This window comes from Calliopsis andreniformis, chromosome 5 (assembly GCF_051401765.1).
Source record: "Calliopsis andreniformis isolate RMS-2024a chromosome 5, iyCalAndr_principal, whole genome shotgun sequence".
NCBI classification, from domain to species: Eukaryota; Metazoa; Arthropoda; class Insecta; order Hymenoptera; family Andrenidae; genus Calliopsis; species Calliopsis andreniformis.
Window position 1 is genome coordinate 497,128 of NC_135066.1, and position 17,396 is coordinate 514,523.

General features: G+C 35.9%; 2 protein-coding genes across 5 annotated transcripts; both read left to right on the top strand.

The window, feature by feature from the left end:
* The first annotated feature begins 13 nt into the window (after positions 1–13).
* LOC143179952 (scm-like with four MBT domains protein 2) lies at positions 14–6,052 on the top strand. 2 transcript variants are annotated; one of them, XM_076379416.1, is made up of 8 exons: positions 14–1,084; positions 1,211–1,280; positions 1,897–2,309; positions 2,388–2,477; positions 2,555–3,069; positions 3,141–3,991; positions 4,065–4,708; positions 4,782–6,052. In XM_076379416.1, the coding sequence occupies exons 2-8, from the start codon at positions 1,235–1,237 to the stop codon at positions 4,950–4,952; spliced, it is 2,730 nt and encodes a 909-aa protein (XP_076235531.1). In that variant the 5' UTR covers positions 14–1,084; positions 1,211–1,234; the 3' UTR covers positions 4,953–6,052. The 2 variants fall into 2 exon arrangements, with proteins under 2 accessions (XP_076235531.1, XP_076235532.1); XM_076379417.1 differs by having other exon boundaries at positions 4,068–4,708.
* A 1,085-nt stretch (positions 6,053–7,137) lies between these two features.
* On the top strand, positions 7,138–14,021 carry Nrg (Neuroglian). 3 transcript variants are annotated; one of them, XM_076378696.1, is made up of 10 exons: positions 7,138–7,237; positions 8,135–8,210; positions 8,760–8,892; positions 9,425–11,301; positions 11,389–11,745; positions 11,836–12,094; positions 12,171–12,491; positions 12,575–13,221; positions 13,575–13,667; positions 13,781–13,918. In XM_076378696.1, exons 2-9 carry the CDS (start codon positions 8,156–8,158, stop codon positions 13,664–13,666), a joined length of 3,741 nt encoding a protein of 1,246 aa, XP_076234811.1. In that variant the 5' UTR covers positions 7,138–7,237; positions 8,135–8,155; the 3' UTR covers position 13,667; positions 13,781–13,918. The 3 variants fall into 3 exon arrangements, with proteins under 3 accessions (XP_076234811.1, XP_076234810.1, XP_076234812.1); XM_076378695.1 differs by lacking the exon at positions 13,575–13,667 and having other exon boundaries at positions 13,781–14,021; XM_076378697.1 differs by lacking the exon at positions 13,781–13,918 and having other exon boundaries at positions 12,575–13,286; positions 13,575–13,645.
* The last annotated feature ends 3,375 nt before the right edge of the window (positions 14,022–17,396 follow it).

Consider the following 17,396-nt stretch of genomic DNA (forward strand, 5'->3'; position numbering starts at 1 on the left):
TAGAACAAAGAGTACACCGCGAACGAATTGTATCGATTTTCTAACTACACATTTCATTCGCTCGTAATATACTTTAGTCTTATCTATGTAACATTATACAAGTAATGCCACTGTATGAAACATGACACACGAAACTGCTAAAATTGTAACGATATACTCAGAACTTATACTTAAGCTTGTCAGTTTGATATAGTAAATGAAAGCGTTAATAAAATCGTCTTTTTTAATACAGTAGACTAGATTTACACAATAATTTTAAGGAGCATATGTCTGAGATAAAACAATGACAAAGATAAAGATATAAATTCATTTCTCATATGCAAATACAAGACATTCACTTCTCGCGAGCTTTATACGTATCTACTCCATAGAAACACCTATTGCACAAATGATCAACTATGCAATTACAAACACAGTGTTAAAGTAAAACAAAAGATAATTTTATTTCTATCACAGTCTGTGTCCCTTTGCCTCGTCTTATTTGTTACCGATACCTATCTCATCTAATCCTTTTGATATCGACGTACAGTGGAGAACGAGTTAAACGATTAGCAAATAGTTGTTATATATTCGTTGTACTGAGATCAACAGTGATCTGGATAAAAAAATATGTATGTAAAAGGATATTTATAGTACACTCGTCCCGCGTGCTAGACTTTCGAGACTTGCATATAGTATAAAAAATGTAACACACATATACGACAAACGATCCCGAAAGTTCATATCCACCACGTTATGTGAATTTTGAATGTGAACGGTTAGAGAATTGTGACCAATGGAATAAAAGTTTGAAAAGCATGGTGTATGAAAAACGCAAGACGTAGATATTCTCGGGAAAATATAATCGAAAGTAATTGAAAATGTTGCTCAATTCGGAATAGGTAGGTCTGATATTCAGGGATGAGTGCGCCAAGTGTACTCGTATGAGAAAGAGAGAGTTTAAAGTTGAAGAAAGAGAAAGAGGAAGATACACACGGTAGAGACCAGTATAGAGCGGCACGGGCAGCTACGATTGACGATACTATTTTTCATTGAAACAAACACCACGGGAAATTTCGAAAATAAGCGGAAACCAGGGCGTAGGGTAAGTTAAGAAAATGTTGAACAATTAATTGAAAATTCTTCGTTATCGTACCGATAACGTTTTATTCCGTGACTCGATTTCTCAATTTACGAACGGGTAAATTGATCACAATGTATTTATGCACAGGCTTTATAATATTATAACGAAATCATGGAACCTTGCGAGAACCGTCCGCAGGAGAAAGTACAAGAAGGAGGTAAGATTAAATTCGTAAATTTATCAACTATTAATTCGCGAACGTTGTTCGCGCGATTTTTATTATATAACGTCAGTATTGTTCGCAGACAAATTTTCATTTCTATTATTTCGGTAACCTTTGAAATTTTTGAAACAGTTTCAACTGCTGATTGCTGCTTTCATTGAAAACACTTTTAACAATCGGTTTTACATTTTTTATTTACATTTCAAACGGACGAACGTTCTTGAGATCGTGAATAAAACGCGCGAAGGAATTTATTTTCTTTCGTCAGTTATGACATCGTAATAACGACGATTTTCGTAATCTATTCGTAACTGCAGTTAAAAATGCAACTCCACAGAATGAGATACAACTTCCTTTTTATATATTATTATACTCTAATCCACAATTTTGTCTATATCAAACGATTTACTGCAACTAAAAAATATATGTTTAATTACATTTAATTTCTTGGTAAGAATCACTAATTTTACATATCATTATATTTAATAAACTGTAATTAAATTGTAGTAATTATATAATCATAAGTACATTCTTAAATATATATGTAATTTAGTGATTTGTAACTTTAAAACCTGTTTCATGAAATTTAAAAGGAAAATTAATTTTTCAGAATATGGATTTTTTTGGCAAGACTACCTTGATGCCACAGCAAGTGTCGAGGTTCCACAAATTATGTTCCCACATGTGGAGCTGACGCTTCAGAGTGGTATAGAAATTGGCATGTCCCTTGAAGTACCCATTCCCAAAAATAAAGATGAAGAAGACATCAAGTATTGGGTAGCAACTATTGTCATGGCATGTGGACCTCTATTGCGATTACGATACTTTGGTGGAGATGATAGGTCTCTAGAATTTTGGTTCAATCTTACTAAAGAGGCTGCCCATGAACTTGGCTGGTGTGCAAAAAATAATAAGGAGCTAGTACCACCTGATATTATACTTCAAAGATCACCAGATTGTATTGAAAAATTATCTGAATTTTTAACTACAACTCGGACTGTTCCACCAGAAATGTTATCAGGAGTAAGTTGGAAAGTTAGAAACATATTTTTCAGTCAGGAACTTCTAGATATAATATTTTATATTTTATTATTTACACAGGATGGTCTTAGCATGACAGAGAGGATTAAACAAGGCATGAAAGTTGAAGTTAGCGATACATTACATCCTTATAAATTATGGGTAGCTACGGTATGAATCTAATTAGAAATTTTAATTTATTATTTATGAAATTCATATATTACTTGTCAGATTTTATTGAATTCCAGATTATAGAGAATGTAGGTGGACGTCTTTTATTGAGATATGATACTCCAGGCTCATCACGTAAAGACTTCTGGATGTTCTGTACATCTGAACATCTTCATCCATACGGATTTGCATCTAAATCAGATTCAACTTGGTTTTCAGAACCACCCAGTTCTATTGTAGAAATGCACACATATGAAGAATGGAAAGACTTATTAGAATCTATACCAAAAAATGATGATGTACCAAATGAACTATTTGACAATAAGGTGGATCATCCAAAGCATGAATTTAAAGTTGGCATGAAACTTGAAGCTTTAAGCCCTATTGATCAAACAAAAATTTGCCCAGCTACTGTAATCAAAATACTTGATGATATCTACTTTCTTGTACATATTGACACATACGATGAAATGACTAAAGGAATAGATATTGAAACATGTATGTATAATAGTACAGCAAGAAATACTTGGCTTTGCACAGCAGAACATCCATATATCTTCCCTGTCGGATGGGCAAAAAAGCACAAAATACAGTAAGCATAATATACTATTCTTTTTTAATGGTATTTATACCATTTTAATCTGAGATCTCATTTCTTTATAGACTTGTTCCACCAAAGAGTTGGGTTCCAAAAGAGGACAGTTTTGACTGGGACGAATATTTAAAAGATACTCAAGCAATTGTTGCAGAAGAAAAGCTATTTTGTGAAAGACAAAGTGCTACTGATGCAGGCTTCGAATGTGGTATGCGTTTAGAAGCAGCCGACCCAGAATCTGAGAACATTATATGTGCTGCACACATTACAAAAATTGTTGACAATCTTTTATGGTTAAAGTTAGATAATTACGAAAACACAAAGCCAGAACACATAGTTGATATGCATTCCTTACAAATATTTCCTGTTGGATGGTGTGAATCTAATCATTATCCATTAAAACCTCCAAAAGATTATATAGAAGTTTGTAAAAAATTACAGACACCTGAAAAAGAAGAGAAAAAGAACAATGTACTCGATATACCAATATCTGAACCACGCTCTTCACTTTGGTGCCCAAAAATATATTTCAATTATCGTTGTTTCACAGGACCTATGATTTCCAAAGGAAAATTAGCAACACTGCCAAAAGCAGTAGGCCCTGGTCCTGTGATTTTAGTTATGAGAGAAGTTCTATCGATGATAGTGTCCGTCGGATACAGAAGTGCCCGAATATTAAAGGTACTACAGTGCGATTCAAAGCCAGATCCTGGATATCATTTAGAAGTTTTGAAAGCAAAGCATAAGAATAATACATATCGCGCTAGTGTCGCTGTTGTTACGTCTGGAGACATGGTAGCTGATTTTTGCAGAAATATATGCAAGAAGCTGATGGTTTGCCCAAACTTATTTGGTCCTTTGTATGTACCCGAAAATGAATGTCCAGATAAATGCCATAAGACATCTAAAGCAAAATTTAGTATGTAACTTGTCTTTATATATTTTGCTGTACCATCTATTCTTAATTTTAAGCGTGTTATCTTTTATTTTAGCAGCATCGGTTGGTACTGGAAGAAGAGGAAAACCAAAAGGTTATACAAGTATTATGGTACAGAAGCCAAAACCATGGGGTGGTAGGCGAAAAAGAAGACGCGGTAGATGGGCAAACAAAGAAAAAGAAACTCATGACGACTTTGACCATGAAGACGAAATGCCATTCATGCCATTGGACTTAGCGAAACACGTGTCTGAAATAGAAGAAATAGACGATGGGAGGCCACCACTTTCTGAGATTGATATCATGATCCAGAAAGGCTTAGAGAAAGATAAATCGGATGAATTTAAAACTGAGCCGCTTTCGAGTAACGCTTCAGAGGATTCAGGAAGTTCGTTTAACGATAGAAAAACAAAAGACGGAGGAAGTCCTAGTAGTTTGAGCAACAAGCAGCATTCGACGAAATTTAGTCAAAGTACTGCTGTTACTAGGGCCAGCAAGAGAGAACGAGATTGGGATACAAGTATTGAATCCGATTGTTCAGACGGAGACGCTGAATATGTAAGAATGCAGAAGAAACAGAGACGGCCAAAGACACGAAAGCTCGACTCGAATCCTCTATTTTGGACTGTGGATGATGTGTTTAGATATTTAAGAAAAACTAATGACTGCAAAGACATCGCATATCGAGTTAAACAAGAGGTGAGTTGTACAGAACTGTACAACAGTATAATTTAGATAAATGTATTCCATATTAATTGATATCTTTTTTCAGGAGATTGATGGATTAGCGTTTTTACTATTAAATTTACCATCTCTGACGCAACACATGAAATTGCGAACAAGCTTAGCTATGAAACTTTGTCGGCATGTTGAACAAGTTAAAGTTACCTTTTTTTTACGACACATTAATGAAGTAGAACCAGAACAATATCATGTTGTATAATGCAGTCAATTAGGATAATTCAATTTATTTTATTATTTATACAGTGTAGTATAATGTGTACATTCAACTCATTTGACTCTAGCAGTACAACTACAAATACATTATCCATCTAATCAATTATAATTGATCAGATTGATAATGCACTTACATTGTGATTAAAATGAATCGAGCTGACAGTACTATAGGGAAAGAAATGGTGTTGATGTACTTATTGTATAATAATGACGAAACGAAACTTTTAATTTATACAACAATGTAAGACTGCATTATCTTTAATTAGACACAATTCTGTATTTAATTATAGAGTAAAATATTTAAATTATTACTTTTTTTTAATAGTTTCTTAATGAAGTTAAATTTTACTAATGAAACTAGTTAGAATAATCAAGCAATTGTACCTAAATAATATCGTTGCATGTTCTTTTTTAAGAGGTATAAAATTTGTACAAATATATTTCAATTGTGAATTTCCTTTTATTATTAATCTTACTATTTAAATAGTACAAATTCTTTGAGCTTTTATTTTGTAAATTGACAATAAAACTATATCATACTCAACATACACATAGTTCTAAATAAATTCCTATATAGCATGTAAGTACATTGACCCAAACAAATTTAGGAGACATGCTTTGGTTGCCTCAATCTAAATTTGCAATTTTGTTCCTGCATACTGTGCACTGTGTTGCACTTTCTGAAACTTTGCCAAACTGTCTACACTGTAGATAACATTTCAAAGAAGAATTATTGCTAAACTGAAGCTTAATGAAATATTTAGTTGAAAACATATTAGATTATCTAAACTGTACATATATTTATACGTATTTTTTTATATTCTCAAATATTTCCGATTCAAAAAATTGTATGCAGTAAAAAGTAAAAATATATCCATCTAAACTTAAACTTTATATTTGAACTTAAAAGTTTAAAATATAAGAAGGAAAGAAAGAATAAAAGGGATCCGAGTGCTGATTTATTTAGCATCCAACTCATACCATGCGCATTCTCTTTTGTCCGCAACAGTCCACAATGTTCTCTCAATCGTCGCCAAAAGAAATGTTATATGTAGTTAGGTGCTTTGTAAGCAACGCTCGTTACTCCTCCATGTGTGGTCCGACGAACGCCGCGACCAAATAAGTTTACGCGCTATAATTGTTGCCATAACTTCTCTTCGAAGTCATACAATCCGACGCTTCGTACATTTCGGCTTTCACGTGCTTGTAAAAGCATGTTCATTCATTTTGCTGAATACGCATATACCCATGGCACACGGCACAAGGCTTGACCTACATCTTTCTTCTAAGCACTCGATCGAACGTTTAAATTTACACAGACGTATTGCTTATCGTTAGAACGACTTGTCTTCTCGAACGTTACATGCTAGGACTATCTTGTTACAATATTTGTATTAAAAATGCGACGATACAGGAATTTTTCCACGTGATTCTAAGAGAAATTGCAACACGAATCAGTACTTATATATCAATGTACGGTGATTTCTACGGTTAAGATATGCTCAACTTCTTGTGTTTTTAATTTTTACTTAAAAAAATATACAGAAATTGAAATTGATAGAAAATGAAAATAAAAAAGGATTTTACCGGGAAAGAATGCCGTACTGTGTTCGCATATCGATGAAAAGATTTCTCGGATCGGATAACGTGTGTCACTTTTAAAACGTATCATTTCCCCCTTTTCGCAAAGTGTACGCAGCTGCACTTTAGGATCCTATACATAGGAGTAGCTTCGTTTACTCTAGGGGCGCGCCTTTTTCGAATCTGGCGCGACAGATATCTTCGATCTGCCTCGACCGTTATTGGCTAGAGAACACTTACTTCTATAAAGGATCACTCACACAAATAGCACATTATTTTAAAAAAAGATTAGCGATTTGAAATCCCTCTAGCGTTAATAAATTGTAACACGAAGGAGTCGCCATAACACACGCGCACTCACAATAGTCAGAATTTGTCAGAAAATCAGTGAGGGGAAATATTCTCTTTCCTTGCCGTTTACCTAACTATAAAATATCTTTTCTAGAGGACTGTACACAGTGTGGACGATCCTTAAAGTTTCAATAAAGGTGCATCGGTGTGAATCAGTGTGCAGCTCAGCGTTTAGGTGGGGATCGGGCGTGCAATACATGCAACGTGCACATCGACAGTGCTACAGTACCGTACGGTGCGAGTTACGTGTGCGGCTTGACGAGTCAGTGGTTTTTCGATGATGCCTTGGTGATGACGGGATTTTAACGGTTCGAACGGTTCCCGAAAACGTTTCGATAGGTGAGCGAGTTGGTCGTCCTAGGAAGTTTCCTTCCTCGTAACTGGGATCGAGGTATCGCGGCGTGAACTCGTGAAACTCGTGAAACTCGTGAAACGAGCAAACAGCGTCGGCCCGATCAATGTTGGTTCGCGGGTGTGCCCGTTCGCCCAGTCCCGAGTGTGTGTTCCCTTTTTTCCCTCTTTTGATTGCTCATGGGAGATCCGTTTCTCTCATAACGGTTGAACCGATAGAAATTCCCTGAAACGATCTAATAGCCAGGTGTATATTGTAGTGCGCAGAAAGAGAGATCGGGCCGACGGTAAAATCTTCGGTTTTCGTTCGCGATGTTGTGATTTCGAAGGACGACCACGGTGAGATCATCGTGACACCATCACCTGTTCCCGGACGATACACGCACGACCCAAAAACCGATTCCGGTCACTGTGCGCAGCGTTCTTTCTTCCCTGGGGCTTCTTCCTCGAGGAATCGTTGCCCTATGATGTTTCGGAGCTTCGTCCAGTGCAATTAGCCGGTCACGCTACGCATGATACACAACTTGTGTGTATCACCTCAGAGCACGCCCATTTTTCACGCATTCATTGCCAACCACCGTTGCTTAACGTTTTCAGGGAATTTCAAAGGCTGTCCATTTTTTACAATCACGATCCTCGTTTTAACCTTTAAAACGTTTAATAGTGTTTAAAAAGATACATCTGTTGTAGGGTGAATGAGAATAGAATTCGCAAAGGCCGCCGCGCGACGATTTCATTCATTAGATTCGTTTGAATTGTGAGGATTGAAAGGACAAATTTCCGGGTTTTTATATCCTATAGCTTGAATAAAATGATGGCATTAGTTTGTCTTCTTTTTTACTCTTCGTTGTTTCAGAGTTTTGAAAGAGTATTTTCTGTTTCCAGATTGAAAACTACCGGCCGATCATGAAGCTTGTCGTGTGCATTATCTCGGCGCTGGTACTACAGGCATCGGCTATAAGTGAGTGTAATTCCGTCATCATGTTTTATATCGGTCATGATATATTTGAAGTAACACTTGTTACGATCATTTTGTTTTTCACGATAACCATCTGTGATTTTTAATTATAGTCCGTATCCTGGATATTATAGGAGGTGAAAAATGTAGAAATTGCCAGAGAGAATTGACTGTTTTTTATACAATTTTCTTTTATTTCGTAATTACATTTTTTTTTATTTTTCTGTTAGCGTAAACGTAAAACGCTTTGAAAGTATCTAAAATGTAGAGAAGAATGCTGTAAATTTTAAGAATTTTTAGTGGATATAAATTTATTATTACTTGCTTTTATGTTTTTCTTGCTAAGTTGATTTTATTACATTTTTAGGACAGTTATTTGTATTGTACGAAAAAAATATTTTTATTAATTCTACAATTCTTTATATTTCAATTTCATTTAGTGGCTATTCAAGAAAAGAAATTATTGTATAGCTCATACTTTGTTACATATATGCATACAGATTTCACTGAGTGTAACAATTATACATGTTTGTCATTTGTATCCTCCATTAGTCCAATCTCCACCACGGATATCCAAACAACCCCCGACAGATGAGCAGTTATTTCAAGTGGCTCAAGCGAAGATTAATGAGAATGACAAACCGTTTTTAATTGAATGTGAAGCAGAAGGAGAACCTGCTCCAAGGTAAAGTGTATTTTATTGCTAAAGTAAATAGAATCAATTAAGATAAATTCCTTAATATTTCTACTTCAATTTATAAATGCTAGATACTTTCATAAAAATTGTGATGGTACAGGAAGTACTAATTATTGCAACATTAGTAACGCATTTTCCAAGAAGGTTTCATTTATATAGTTGCATTACACTCATATTTAACTGCACTATCTCTGTCCTGCAAAGAAGCCAGAGTAACTGGTCTTAATTACCAGGATGACCTCATACCCTTAGGGGGTATAAAGTTACCAGTACTGATAAAGATACCTTACTTGTAGTGTGAATTGTACATGTCTGGGAGTGGTCTATAAAATATCAAAAAGAAATGGATTACACTGATAATGCATCTAGATCCATTTTAATTACTTTAAGCTTACTATTATTAGGAATTTTTGTAATAGTCTTGGATCATTACACTGACTAATGTTCAAAAAAAGTAGAAATGATAGAAAAGAAAATATAAGTGCACGATAAGCATTAAAATGACACTTAATTTATGCAGGTATCGATGGATCAAAAATGGGAAACACTTCGAGTGGCCTGCATATGATGATCGCATATCTCAACAACCGGGCAGAGGTACATTGGTAATCTCAAGACCACGTGACGAGGATTTAGGCCAGTACCAGTGCTTTGCCGAAAACGAATGGGGAATAGCCACATCTAATTCAGTTTTCGTCCGAAAAGCTGAGTTGAATTCGTTTAAAGATCAGAATCCTATAAGCTTAGATGCTAACGAGGGACAACCGTTTAAGTTAACATGTCAACCACCAGATGGTTGGCCAAAACCAAACGTGTATTGGTTAATTCAAGATACTGCAGGAGGTATCAAGTCAATCAATAATTCGCGAATGACTTTGGATCCTGAAGGAAATCTATGGTTTAGTAATGTGACTAGAAATGATGCCTCTGATGATTTTTATTACGCATGTGCAGCTACATCTCTATTCAGAAATGAATACAAATTAGGAAATAGAGTTCTATTGAATGTTATCTCTTCGGGGATATCTGCTAGTCAGAACAAACACGAGCCTGTTAAGCAGTATGTCAGTAGAAAGAATGAAGTTGCCTTACGCGGGAAACAAATTGAATTATATTGCATATACGGTGGAACACCATTGCCACAGATAATTTGGAGTAAAAACGGGGAAGTAATTAGAACTAACGATAGGATAACGCAAGGAAATTATGGTAAATCTTTAATAATAAAGCATGTCAATTTTAAAGACGAGGGAACATATACTTGTGAAGCATCGAACGGAGTAGGAGATGCAAAATCATATTCTATAAACTTACAAGTGATGGCAGTACCATTTTTCACCGTTGAACCGGAAATTATAAACGCGGCGGAGGATGAAACCGTTGAATTCAAATGCGCGGCTAGTGGAGTACCTGTTCCAGAGATCAAATGGATTCATAATGGCAAACCAATTTCAGAAGCACCGCCAAATCCCCGTAGAAAAGTTACACCAAACTCTATCATTATTGAAAAACTGACGAAGAAAGACACAGGGAATTATGGCTGTAACGCAACAAATTCATTAGGCTACGTATATAAAGATGTGTACGTAAACGTTCTAGCTTTAGAACCAGAAATTACGCAACCCCCCGCGGATATCGCTACGGTAGATGGAAAAACGGTGAGAATTACTTGTCGCGTGTTCGGAGCACCGAAACCAGCTGTGAAGTGGGTGCGAAATGGTCAAGAACTAACCGGGGGTAGATACAAGACTTTAGATTCCGGTGACTTAGAGATTGAAAACGTAATATTCTTAGATGCAGGCATCTATACATGCCACGCGTCCAATAAATTTGGAAAAGTAGAAGCTTCTGGAAACCTAGTAGTAAAAGAACATACTAGGATCACAGATGAACCAGAGGATTACGAAGTGGCTGCAGGTTCTACTGCAACCTTCAGATGTAACGCTGTCACGGATTCTAGTTTGACCTTAACAATTGACTGGTTGAGCAATGGTGAACCTATCGATTTTGAGATGGAGCCAAGATTCATACGAAGCACTGACTACTCGTTAATGATCACAAAAACAACAGAGTTGGATTCTGGCATCTACACCTGTGTTGCTCACACTGAACTGGATGAGACAAAGGCACAAGCAACGCTAACTGTTCAAGATGTACCGAATGCTCCAAGATTACTTGGCGTAAGTTGTATGTCAGCGGAAGCTGCTGTTCATTGGACACCCATGGGCGACAACAGAGCTCCAATTTTGAGATATACCATTCAACACAACACTACTTTTACTCCAGATACTTGGGAAATATCTAAAGACTCTGTACCAGCTACTGAGCAGACATATGTTGTTCCAATGTCACCTTGGGCGAACTACACCTTCCGTGTGTTAGCATGGAATAAGATAGGTAAGTTATAGAAAATAAAAGATAGCTAAAGTACGCAAGCTATTGCAAATTCACAGACTACATATTGTTAATATTAATATGATATAGGTCCGTCACTACCGTCGCCTCACAGTGACGTGTGCACGACGTTACCAGACGTTCCATACAAGAATCCTGACAATGTTGTGGGCAAAGGAACTACTCCGCAGAATCTTGTTATATCTTGGACTGTTATGCCACAGATAGAGCACAATGCACCTAAATTCATGTACAGGGTATACTACAAACAAGACATACCTGGCGAAAAATGGACCATAGAAGATATAAATGATTGGAAGAAGAACAGTTTGGTGGTAGACAATCAGCCTACTTATCAGAGATACAAGATTAAAGTTGTAGCAATTAACGCGAAAGGAGAATGCAGAACTCCTCCGGAAGAAGTCACTGGATTTTCTGGAGAAGATGGTTCGTTATTTTTATCGTATTTAATTACATACTATACATTGAAACTTATTTTGAGAGCAGTTTTGACTATCTTGCATTGAACTCTTACAGTACCACAGCAAGCACCTAGCAACTTTACATTAAATCAAGTAAAATCAAGCACGAGTGCACAATTCTCATGGAATCCAGTTCCCGAGGAATCGGTACGAGGTGAATTACAAGGATACAAAATTCAAACCTGGACAGAAAAAGATGGTGAAAAGGGAATGCGAGAAATTGATATAAGGGGTGGTAACAAGACTCACGCGTTGGTTAATAAATTTGTCCCCTTTAGCAAGAATTATGTTCGAATACTAGCGTACAATGGACGGTAATTACAAGCAATATAAAGATCTGTAAATATTAAAATTGACCTTTTTCAAATACTGGTTAATTATTTGCTTTAGCTATGCTGGACCACCTTCTGAAACTCTAAGCTTTGATACACCAGAAGGAGTTCCGGGAACAGTCCTCAGTCTGGAAGCATTCCCTATGGGTTCCAGTGCTTTGTTCTTGGTGTGGACGAAGCCTGCAGAACCGAATGGTATCCTAACTGGATATAGAATTTATTATGAAGTCGTAAATGGAACCAATTTAGGACCATTATTGGAAAGAAAGCCGCATGTTTCGGAACCAGAGGCTACAAGTGCAAAATTGCCAGCTTTGGCGCCTGATACGAAATATCGTGTGCATATTCGAGCAACGACTAAAGTTGGCGAAGGAAATGAGTACGTTCTTCATGTTTATAAATCATACATTCCACTTTTTCATTGGAAAGTACAAATTTCTTACATTCTTTCCATTTTTTCAGCTATTATATCGAGCAGCGGACACGCGTATCACAACGTCCAGATGTACCACAATTTACTTGGGAGGCCATTCCGAAGGAAAATGGATACTCAAACGTTAGAATTATTTGGCAGCTAAATCTTAACGGGAATCCAGGAAGTCACTTTTTCGTGAAGTACAAACTGAAAGGCGAGACAATATCTCTTGAAACAGATCCAGAGTTTCAGTCGAACACAATCGAAATCCGTGGGCTACAAAGTGGTGAAGTTTATGTGATGTCCGTGGTCGCTGTTGACGGTAACTATTTCACCGAAAGCGAGCCACAAGAAGTAGAAACGAGTAGCGAAGGGCCCATTATTCAGCCCAAGGAAAACGTCGCAACTGCTGGATGGTTCATAGGAATGATGCTGGCTATTGCGTTCCTTCTTTTGGTACTTATAATAGTCTGCGTGATCAAGCGTAATAGAGGTGGGAAGTACGCAGTGCACGAGAGAGAATTAGCCGCTGCTGCTGACTATCCAGACGAAGGCGGTTTCCATGAGTATTCGCAACCTCGAGAAACGAAGTCAACAGGTGGTCGTGCATCTTTAGCATTGTCATCTCATCAAGATGGGAAGCATCCTGAATCTGACACCGATTCTATGGCGGAATATGGAGAGGGTGATACAGGTCAGTTGAAAATTGAATAAAGGTATCAATTTATATTGATCTAACGGAGTAATAAGGCTATTCAGGTATGTATTACTGTCGTATTTTTAGTAGTGTGCTAAGCGCACCAAATTCCCAGGTACGTGCAACCGGAAGCATGGTTGGATAAATTTATGATCAAAGGTTTTTCCTTGTTTCATGCGAAGTTATAGTGTATCACGTAGATTTCTTTTGTGTTGATTCACTTTTCACACAAATAACATAGAAATACGATATCGATTTGTACATTATTTATATTTGTTAGGTTAGTACTTTAATTTACATCATATTTTGTTCTTTATTTTGATTTGCTTCATTGCTTGACTTAAATGCAGAAGGCATGAACGAGGACGGGTCATTTATTGGTCAGTATGGTCGACATCGAAAGCACGAACCAAACTCACAGGCATTTGCTACATTGGTTTAAGGTAGGTCTGTTATGTTTTCAAGAACAAACTGCAATAATTATCGCATTAAATGCATAGAAAATTATCATTTCAAATAAGGGGCTATATATTTGAACCGTCATGTTTTATTAAAGGACGTTTCGCGGAAGATGGTTCTTTCATTGGACAATATGGACCGAAGGGTAGACCAGAGGAAACACCGCCTATACCAAGCGGCACCATGGCCACATACGTATAACCTCTGCCATTATTTCTTATTCAAGCCGTATAAAAATTGTTTCCTTGTCAGAAAGCAAGAATCTTCGGGTTTCTTGCTAGCCGCAGCAGCTCTGCTATGCACCTTGCGCTGGGCGCAATGTCCAACACTATACTGCCAATTAGACTTTGGTTTTGGGTTTTATAGTTTACATAGAGGGATACAATAGATGTGTGTTCTATTATGTCGAGTCGAGTAAATGATTATATACAAGACGTATACAACATTTGTATATTCGTGTCATTTGTGAACTAGTATTCCTCTTGAAACGTTTAGACACAATGTTTGTAGATGTGTTCGAGTATTCGAGTGATGTTTTTAGTACTTGAAAGAAAGATTGATTCGCATTTGTCGCGTGAGTTGTGGATTACCATTTGTTAATCGATCTGAATATTATTTACGATTAATGAGTTTGTTGATGATCTTTGACTAATTATAAAACCCAAAGACGACGATAGGTGTCTCATAGCGTGCAAGCTATTTATGGACATAATATATATATATATATAAAATATACATAGAAAGTATTCTAGCATTGACCGATAACAATTTTTGACAAGGCCAGATTGATAGTGAACACTTCAGCTTATCACAGGGTATACGAGTTATGTTTATATTATTCTAAGTATGTACGACAAGAAAGCTTGATCTACTTTTGAGGCTGCATATAGGATCACGTCTTTCAAAGCGAAAATGTAATGATAATCAATGTCGATATAATATCTGAGTTACTCAAAATTAGTTATACTAGTGTTACCTTATATGCAATCTTGAAAAACGGAAGGGACTGATATAGAAAAGTTGTGTCGCAATCTGGCCTCGACTGATTCTAATTTTAACTAAAAGAAAAAAGAAGAGAAAAAGATTGTTCTAAGGATCTTTAGATACAATCAGTTTTTACTCTGCCGACAGAGGGCCAAATATAACGAATCAGTGATTATCTTACAGTAATTATTGTGCACTTGCACTCTTATTAATGACCCACGAATGACAAAAAATATATGAAAGATATTATTATTACTACTATGATATTAAAAAGAACATTGTACATGCACTATAGTAGTTAAAGGAAAAAAGAGAAATGTCACATGGCCTGTAATTGTTGCTTTTTGTATGTGAAACGTGCTTTAGCTGAAAACGAAAGTTCTTTTATTTTTATGAACGTTTTACTTTCCTCTTTTGTAATTTTATCGTAATCTAATGAATATAGGATATTGATTATTTAATATATAAAATATTGAATATATATATATATATATAGAGACATATATATTATTGATTATTAATTAAAGCTTAAAGTCTTAAATATGAATGCGATCACACAGGAGCAGCTATTATTACGTTTTAGTATAATACGAAATGTTGAGAATTCATACAGATTCGTTGATTTCCTCGAGAGTAAATTGTACGTATTTTATTTACCATAAGTTTAGCATGATTCAATGCAATGTACAGGTTGTCTGCAAAAGTGTCGCGAGCAAATATATCAGGTACAAAAATAAAAAAGGTACAAAGTATAGATTTACTTACAATACATGCGCGCGTAAAGTTCGTAAAAATGTATATGATATTTCCAACAAAAAGGGGATACACGTCTCTCAGCTTATCAAAAAGATAAATTACATAGTGGCTATTCTTTATTAGGTGCCATTGTACGTATATAAAATTTCTGTTTGCACTAATATTTGTCAGGGCCTTTTTTGCCGATTATCCTGTACAAATGGCTTGGACGTCACGTAATTTTTACGAACTCTATACATATATACATGCATACGTATATAGGCGCCTACGAAGAGATGTATTGTAAATTAACAGGAAATGATAATCTATTGTAAAGATACCGAAAGTATATGAGAGGAAATGCGCAGAGACATATATATGTAATATATATATATTAGAGCGTCATGTATTAAATTATATTTCCCCAGATAAGAATTGACGTCCAAGTCAAACATAATCGTACGCGATTACGTTTTAATGTATTTTTCTAATTGTACTATGTTGTGTACATTTTCAAAGTATTCTAAATCGTACGATCCTCTTAAGATTTCTAAAACTCCAGTTGGAACAGGTAGTAACTTATGCGAACTTCCAATACTTTCATAACTGATTTTGATATTTTTAGTGCATTTTGATACTTTTTTTTTTCTTTAATTATTTCTTTGTTACGTATGTATAGATGTTTTTTTATATTCACAGTAGAAACGTAAGAAAGTGTTTGGTCACTGAATCTCGTGCGTTGGATCTGATCTTTATTTTTTGTACGAAGTATAAACACTTTTTATTTATATGATTGAAGGTAAAGGCAGCACAGATATATGTACATTCAAAAACTACAGTGTACGAGTTTTTAAAGAGCAGTGTTCACTTTACAACGACAGGGCGCCACATGTTATCCATAGATTTTCAAAACTAGTGACAAAAAGACTAATATACTGATTCAAACATGTGTGCGCCTATCGTGTTCTACCCTTTCATTGTACATTATCTTATTACTCTTAAGATGCTGATGCATTTCCCGGCAGAAAAATGCGCACAGACTGTAGACGCAAAAGAACGCATTCTTGTGCATAATTCTGACGGTGCCACCTTTTCAATATTTTTTCTACGAAGTGCAGATTATAGAGTCGTAGCAATTTGATTGAAAAGTTCTCTTTCATCTCGTAGCGCAAAGGATCACCGATTACGATGTTGCGTAAAATTCAATCGAATTCGCCTTATGTTCAACCGTTCATCAGCGATTAACGATAGCGCGCATTCCAATGCCTGTGTAACATCTCCCATGTCAATAAGAAAGACGAATAAACAAATAAATTCTCGAAAACCGATAAAAACAGCAATCAAAGGTTTATTTTTTTCATTATTTCACCTTTCTATTCTTATATCGTTCATTTACTGCAACAATAGCGTATCTAAAAAAAATCATAAATTTCCAGAAAATGAGATACAAGTAATATCTGAATTTAGTACAAGAACCGTTCTTTTCATATTAATGACTCAAAAATTGTATTTGTTAGAAGAAAGGATAATCTTGTACAAGAGATGTAGTACAGAAACTTTATACTGTAGAAAATTAAAAATAAAATAAATATATTACATAAACTCAGATACTTGGCAATTAATTTAAGTTCTCTTAAACTAAATAACTGACAAAAGTCAATTCTTGAAGTCATGTCATCCTCGAAGCAAATAATCGATATATTATGTTCGTTCTAGCTAAGAAGTAACATTCGACATCCCGCGCAACAATGTCCAAAGTAGAATCCACGATGAGTAGAAATGTGAATTTGTCAGAATTTTCAGTACGGTTGGCGAAGGTCGGAAAAAAGAACGGATAAAGGGGCAACACGAGACCCCCTGCAGTTCCAAAGGAGACCTTGTTGCGTCGTCCTCGAGGACGGTAGAGGCCTCTGTGTTATACCAGGAGCGTTCAAGCGAGCGAGAACCGCGCGGACAGAAGTCGAACGAGATGTGACCGATAATGTAATTATGCG